General features: G+C 39.0%; 1 protein-coding gene across 2 annotated transcripts in view; it reads left to right on the top strand.

Annotated features, from left to right (window-relative positions):
- The first annotated feature begins 866 nt into the window (after nt 1-866).
- The window catches only part of phf2 (PHD finger protein 2), a 158,849-nt gene continuing 151,551 nt past the window's right edge, over nt 867-8,164 (top strand). Inside the window, exon 1 of one of the 2 annotated variants that reach the window (XM_072582259.1) lies at nt 867-1,325. In XM_072582259.1, coding sequence (XP_072438360.1) covers nt 1,228-1,325 — 98 coding nt within the window. In that variant the 5' untranslated portion in view covers nt 867-1,227. Of the gene's footprint in view, nt 1,326-1,514; nt 1,622-8,164 lie in introns of those variants that run through there. The other variant, XM_072582261.1, reaches the window with a different exon arrangement.

Here is an 8,164-nt window from a genome sequence, read left to right as displayed (position 1 = left end):
TCTTCAATGTGAAATTGAATATTTAACATTAAAAATTAAAATGAACATTAAACATTTGAAGAGAAGACAATCTCACCATTTTATCTCTATTGGGAAAATACTCTCTGTGTACAAGAATGAAACCACATACTGATCTCACTTTTGAAAAGATTAGTTACTGTACACTTGCAGCTAGCCAGAAGAAACACTACTATCTCATCAAAATTGAATACTGTTGGATAGTATAAATGAACATTTTAAACTTATGTCACCCATTTGAATTATGATGATATCTGTTATTTATTCATTTAACGGCTGTGCTGAGTGCAATAAAGCTGGTGTAACAGAAATTTAAACGTGATGTAAAAATATCAGTTATACCTCCACGACCTTTATCATAATTCAAGTATTGACCTGTTGTCTGTATCCAAATTACTGTAGTTACATATTTCATTTTTTTTCTGGATAGCATAAATAAACAGCATTATTTTTTTTCAAACACGGCTTGTTCCAGAATGTGAACAGAGAAATTCATGTTCTAAAATTACTTTGCCAATCCAGCGAATAACGTGGCGTGGCAATATGTTATTTCCCGAACAACCTTTCAATACTCTTTTTGAACGTAACTAACTTACAGTTTTTAATTTGACTCTGCCTTAACGATACTTTTTACTGTATAATGTGCAAGAAGTAACAGCTTTACAGAGAGGGAAAGGGAATAGTGCGGATACAGTTACAGATTCATGGACAACTTTTAAGGCGCAAATAAAAATGAAGGTGTGTTTTGCTGTCCCTATTTCTGAAGTTTGATGGGAAGCAGGCTGTTGTTACATTGTGGCAGGGGAGCTGGCTGCTCAGTGTCGATGCGCTGGTTACAATAGTATTGAAGCTCTGAGAGCCAGCGAGTTGCCTGACGTAATTTAGCAATGAAAGGATACAGTCTGCTCCGTACAGTATACAACTGTCAGGCAGCGGCAGAGAGGGAGAGCGAGCGCATTGTGCCCGGAGCCGCAGCTTAGAGACGATGTGAGCAACTTCAGAAGGAAGGTTATGTCTGAGTGTGCCGGGGGGGAGGGAGGACGGAAGAGAGAGAAAGAGTAGAGGAAAAATCCACAGACAGTAAACAGTGCACTCAGCCATCGCAGGGACGCGGAGTTGAGGGAGGGGGAAGAAGAGGAAACATTTGCAAGAATTGTTGTGTGCGGCAAGAAGGCGCTTTGCTCTCATTCTGGGGAGCCAGCTAAAAACATGGCGACTGTACCAGTCTACTGCATCTGTCGGTTACCTTACGACGTAACTCGATTTATGATTGAATGCGATGCGTGCAAAGACTGGTTTCACGGCAGGTAAAAGGCAGCTTTGTCCTCTCTCTCACCCCCAGCTCCCCCTCCCCCGCCCTTTTGTCCGTTTTTTTTTGTTGTTGTTGTGGTGGTGGTGGTGATCTGGTTGCCGCTCTCGGTGTATATATGTGTGTGTGGCGGGCGGGCGGGCGGTTGGTCGGGCGCGCGGGCGGTCTGTTAACTGTTGGCGGGAGCTGTGCAGCCCATTGACTGTGGCGACAGTTTTACAAGAAGCGAGGCCTGAGGAAGAAGGCGGCGCTGCAGACGGCTCTCTCCGGGTGACAGAAGCAATTTATCATTGTGTAAATATTCGCCTTTCTGAGAGGAACCCCCCCGCCCAGTTTGTGTTAATGAGGGGATGGGAGTGGGGGTTGATGTTGTTGTTTGGGGGGGGGTGGTGAAGGATGCCGTTTGTGAAGGCGATCTGTACTAAATGTTGTTTTAAGGTGTTTCCCGTGTTTTGTTTCTGATCAGTGATCCTTAAAATCTCCCGAAATAAAAAAAAAGCAGGGGTATATGCACTTTTTTTTTGCACCGTCTAAATATGTTTACAAATCGCAAGGCGCTTTTCTTCTGCTCTCGACCGAACTGGTGGGATATTTTAGAACAGCTCTTGGTGATTTATCTACGGTTTCTGCCCCCGGGACGATTCCCGCTTTTGTTTAAATTGATAAAATAAGCGGGACCTGATCGGGCAGACGTAAATATTGACATTTTACTTGCGTTTTATTTATAGTATTTCCACGTGCGGTTTCTGAAAAAAAGTGTCAGAAGGCCTTTGCTAATGTTTCTCAATTCCTTGATTTTCAGTCCGATTTTTTAAAAAAACGGATTTCATTGTTAACTGTCGATTAATTTCCAACTTAAATATCACCTGAAAGTTTTTTTTTCATCTATGCAACATGCCAGGAATCTGTTTCGTCTACATCTGTTGTATAATGCAAAAAAAAATGTTTGATCTGGCAGTTTGTATCGTGGGAGTTTGAAATTATTCTTCTTAAATACCTTTAGGAACGCAGATCATCAACACAAACTTTTCAAAGTTTTTGGCGCTTACCATGTTGTGTGAAATAGAACGTACTATTTTAATGTTTTTGGTGACTTAAAAATACAGTTTCAGTATCTTCTCCCTATGAGAAACCTTTGGCCTGGTGTTTGATATATGAAGTAACAAACTTTTCGAGATTGTTTAATTATACGTTTAAGTTTTTTGTGGGTAAATAAATAGAGCAGAGATATGTGTCAACTCACCATGAAGTTGGAGTTTTCTCCTTCACTTTCTCCCATAATGAGGCCAGTCTCAATGGGACGTCAAATAATAAGTACTGAAGGACGATTACTCACCTGAGGCTCAATCATGCAACACCTAGCAGCCCGTTTTAACAATTTCAGAAGAGCCCTGGAAGCCCACCAAGCTGGAAATTGATCAGAGGAGATTTAAAAGAAATAAAAATGAGAGTAATGCTTTTCATAGTTTGAGCTAAGAGATATAATAAGTTAGAAATTAAAGGTATCATTGGCTGCATTTTTAAATTTTGAAATCTGTTGACATTTTGGGAACAGACTAATATTGTCAAAGCTTGATCATATTCAAAAACAAATATGTCATCACTGTCAAATTCTCATTAGTTTAATAATATTTTGTGAATGTACAATGTTTACAATTAACTGATTTGAGCAGCAGGTTCGAAAGTAACTGGCAAACTTGTCATTTTTTGCTATCTGAAGCTAACTATACTTTCTTAGGTCATTAACTGGCAAATCTCTTAAACCTGCAACGACTTTTAGCAATATGTAGACTTAAGTGAATTATAACTGTTTTAAAAAATCCACAAGTAGCACTAAATTTAAATTGATTTGTTTGGATGCAAAGACAAGAGTAGGAAGGATTTAAAAGTTTTTGAATAAAATTTACTTTTCAATTTATGAAGGAAATGACAATTGCCAATGAATATAAGTATGGTATAAGTCTGTATATTTTTTTAAAAATTTGAAATTGAGTCATTCACAGGTGATAAATTGATACTTTTTTTGTAATAAATCAATCTGCATGTAATTAACTTAAATATATTAATGTATTTTAATGTTATTTTAAAAGCCTATCTGATTGCACTGATTCATTGCAAATTTAAAATTTGGTGTTTTGGAAATGAGCATGCCTGATTCACTGATTTTGCCATGTTTAACCTCTATCCTGAAGTGTTTATGATTTTAGCACAAATTGTATCAATGAATAGTTCTTATAAAGCCAGACCTTTCACATTTTTTTCTTGTATTATTATATTAAAATATCTTTCAATATATCATTGAAGTTGGAAAGTGATGGACTTAACGACAAATGCATTCATTGCATAGTGTCCAACATTCCTATGTTGTTGTGAAAATTTGAAGCAATTTAAAAACAATCTCACTGGTTGCAACCATCCTAACATGTGGGACAGCCATTTTGCTTTTACAAAATACAACTGAAGCATAGCAATTGGGTTAGTCTTTTTAACAAAATATGAATATATTAGCTATAAATTGGTAAATTACTGTGGGTGATAATGCATTGTACCAACAAATAAAGGAAACATTTAGTAGAGCATCTACCACTTCAATGCTACATTTCTCAATGTTAATGCAATTACAGTGCAGCTCTTTCTTGAGGCTCTGCCCTACCTAGTTGATGTTGTGTAACAACTAAAAGTAAAAAAAAATTATTAAGATCTTCCATCTCACTGAGGAGACCTGAGGTCAATCCACATCCAACAGCCTGCTCTGAAAACTCTGCCCATATTTTGGCACTTGATAAAACCTCTGTCACGGCAGCTGAGTTACTCTATGACATTCTTAAAATAAAAATCAAAAACATTCAAAATAAAACAAACCACTACAATCTTGAATTTTAAAAAAATCAATTCATCAAATCTTCCAATATTAAGAGACCCTGTTTGGTTCCACAGCTCGGCACAAACTTGAGGGCCAAAAGGTCTGTACTGTGCTGTAATGTTCTATGTTTAAAAACTTCCAGGATTTAGATCTGCATCCTTGACAAAATCTAATCAGGTACTTATTGGGCTCGATACTTTATCACATTTTGTTGAAATCTGTCCATTTGGTTTTGAAACATTTGTTTACAGGCAAACAGACTAATAGGAAGAGCAAAAATATTACGTCCCACCTCCGTTAATGGAAGTAATAATGTTTTGGTGCTACTTAAGTTTATATATTAGACTATTTGGTTTCATCGTGTCTTCATCTGTTCTTTACAGAACAGTCCCTAGCTAAATCTACTGCCTTATTCCTTTCCCATAAGCCTGTACCAACATCTGCTTCAGATGTTTATCAACTTTGGCCATAAAAGATGCAATGATATCTGCCTCAACCATTCCCTGTATAAAGCATTTCGTGCTTCAACAGATTCTATGTAAGTAAATCTCTCCTGATTCTCTCTCTGCTGTCAGTGATATGTTTAAATTAATGACCCCCTCAACATTGACTTCAGATGAAGTAGTCTTTCTCTTTTTACCCAAATCAAATGCTTCATAATTTGAAATGGTCTACCAAATCTCCTCTTAGTTTCCCAGTTCCGTGGGAAATGACTGTAGAATTTCCTTTCAACTAACTTCCTATCTATGGTATCATATTTGTGAGACTGCTGTAGAGTCTTTAAGAATTAGAATTTTTTAAAAAACTACGGGCCAAAAGTACATACCAAAGTACCCTAACTACCACCTGAAGGAGTTTATTCCTAGCTATTTGCTCTTGTACTCAGTGCTCTTGTTTTTAAGCTTTAAAAGGTATTGGTGTTTCTATAGTTTTGTGTTAACTTGAATTTTTAATGAAATTTGCATTTAAGCCTTGGTCTCCCTGTTTACCCATACCTTTTGGTGTCTTTCCGTTGAGGTCATACATCTTCAAATTGACAATAAACTCGGTGTGACATTCTCTCCATGCTAGATAGGATAGATTTCAAACAGGTTTGACTGCTAGAAACTTGCTCTCTATGGGGCACTGTGGGTCATCAGGAACAGTAACTATTCAACTAGTCTGTAAACTCATGACTGGCATATTCCCCACTATACCATTATCATCAATCTGGGTGATCAATCTTGATTCAGTGCAGAGGATAGGTCAGCAGCAGCAACAGGCATTCCAAAAGATGAGGTATCAACCTGATGAAACTACAACTAGGATTACTTGCGTTTCAAACATGTGATAGACAGAGTGAAATGATCCCACAAGCAGTCCTGCCATATTTGATCATGAATCTGATCATAAACATCTAACTGGAGGAAGAAACTCCACTAATATCCTTATCTTCAATGATGTGTTGGGCTCCTCCATCAATGTAACAGATAAGGCTGAAGCATTTGCTGTTCCACCAGAAGTGACTAGTTTTTGATCCATTTCACAGTCCTCCTGAACTCCCCATTATCACAGATCTAGTCTTCAGCCAATTTGATTTAATTCACATGATATTAAGAAGTGGCTGAGGGTACCAGAAACTGCAAAACTTCTGGCCCCTGATAATATTCTAGGAACAGTACTAAAGATTTGTGTTCCAGAACTAGCTGCATCCCTTGCCAAACTGCTCCAGTAGGGTTACAGCACCAGTGACTACCTGACAATGTGGAAAATTGTTCAGGTATGTCCTTCACTGAAATACCAGAACTAAGCCAACCCAGCCAATTACCACCCCATCAATCTATGCTGCCTGACCTGCTTTTCCAGCATCACACTCGACTCTTATGTCCAGCATCTGCGGTCCTCATTTTCTCCCTGTTGGAGAGTGTAGACAAGTGGCATGCTGTCAAGTGGCATTTAACTCAGCCAAATCCTGCCCACTGATGCTCACTTTGTATTTGTCAGGGCCACTCGCCTCCTGACTTCATTACAACTTTGTTCAATACATGGACATATGAGCTGAACATTTGATGAGTGAGGCCCAGGAGTGCTAGCAACACTGGTGTTAGGGGAATCAGGGGAAACTCTGTAGTTGGAGTCATACTTAGATTAAAGGGAGATGATTGTTGAAGGCCATTCATCTCAGCCACAGTATATCTCTGAAGTAGTTTCTCAGGTTAGTGTCCTAGGACCAAGCAGCTTCCAACTTGCAACCTTTAACAGCTGGTAGGATACTTTGATGATCTGGATAAAGGAACTGAGGGTGTTGCTAAGTTTTCAGGTAGCATAGGATAGGTGGAGGGACAGTTGGTGTTGAGGTGGCGGGAGGCTACAGAAAGAGTTGGACAGAATGGGCAAAGAAATGACAGATGGAATACAATGCAAAAAAGTGTGAGGTTATGCACTTTGATGGGAAAAATAAAGATTGTTTTCTAAATGGGAAAGGCTTCGGAAATCTGAAACACAAAAGGGACTTGAGAGTCCTAATTCAGGATTCTTTTAAGGTTAACATGCAGGTTCAGACAGCTAGGAAGACAAATACAGTGTTAGCATTCGTTTCAAGAAGGCTAGAATGCAACAGTAGGGAGGTACTGTAGAGAGCTCTGGTCAGATCACATTTGGAATATTGTGAACAATTTTGGTCCTGTATTTAAGGAAGAATATGCTGGCTTTGGAGGAGATGTATAAGGATGATCCCAGGGATGAAGGGCTTTTCATATGAAGTCGCAGAGTGTGAAAAGGCACAGCTGGTTAGGCAGCATCCGAGGAGCAGGAGAGTCAACGTTTCGGGCATAAGCCTTTCAACAGGAAGGGCTAATGCCTGAAACGTTGACTCTCCTGCTCCTTGGATGCTGCCTGGCCAGCTGTGCTTTTCCAGCACCACACTCTTCAAATCTGATCTCCAGCATCTGCAGTCCTCACTTTCTCCTGGCTTTTCATATGGGGAAGAGTTGAGGACTCTGAGACTGTACTAGATGGTGTTTAGAAAGACAAGGACGATCTCATTGAAACTTACAGAATACTGAGAGGTCTAGATAAAGCAAATATGGGAGGTATTTCCACTATTTGGAGACACTATGATCCGAGGGCATAGCCTCAGAGTGAAGGGACTGAGATGAGAAGGAACATCTTCACCCAGAGAGTGGTGCATCTGTGAAACACTTTGCTGCAGAAGGCTGTGGAGGCCAAGCCATTGAGTGCATTTAAGGCAGAGATAATGAAGTTCTTGATTAGTAAAGGATCAAAGGTTATGAGGAGAAGGCAGGAGAATGGGGTTGAGAAACATATCAGTCACGGTGGGGCACACTTAATATGCTGAATGACCTAATTCTGCTCCTATATCTATGATCTTGTGGATAAAGGCAGCAGGTCTATGAGGACATCATTGGAAATTCCGCTCAAAGCTGTACGTGCATCCTAATTTAGAACCATATTACTGTCATATTGCTGAGTCAAAATTCTGGAACTCCTTTCCTCACAGCTCTGTGAGTGTGCCAATAGCAAACAGACATGGTTCAAGAACGTGGTTCACTACCACATTCTCAAGGGCAATGAGCAATAAGTATTAGCTTAGTCAACATTAGTTGCATTCTGTGAATGAGTTTTAAAAATATTCTATTCTTTGCTTCCCAAAATGCAATACCTCTCCTTTCTTCAAATGATACCTGACCTATTCTGCTAACTTGTTTGTTGTCATTCTACAGTCCCTTACAGTTTCCTTCATGTGTAACAAACTGCACATCAAATTATGATATATACTCTTTACCCAAGACTATGTCGTTAATATAGTAAGAACAGATGTGTAATTCAGCATCCGGAGATATATGGCTTTCAACTTTTCACCAACTTTAGAAATATCTATTCACATTAATTTTTGTTTGGCGTCTGGCTGATAATTTTAGTTTATTGTATATTCCTGAATTTTTGTAGCAACCTCCTTCCTCTCATTTCCTGTG

The sequence above is a fragment of the Chiloscyllium punctatum genome, chromosome 12 (assembly GCF_047496795.1).
Source record: "Chiloscyllium punctatum isolate Juve2018m chromosome 12, sChiPun1.3, whole genome shotgun sequence".
NCBI lineage: Eukaryota > Metazoa > Chordata > Chondrichthyes > Orectolobiformes > Hemiscylliidae > Chiloscyllium > Chiloscyllium punctatum.
This window is presented reverse-complemented; position numbering and strand designations above follow the sequence as displayed.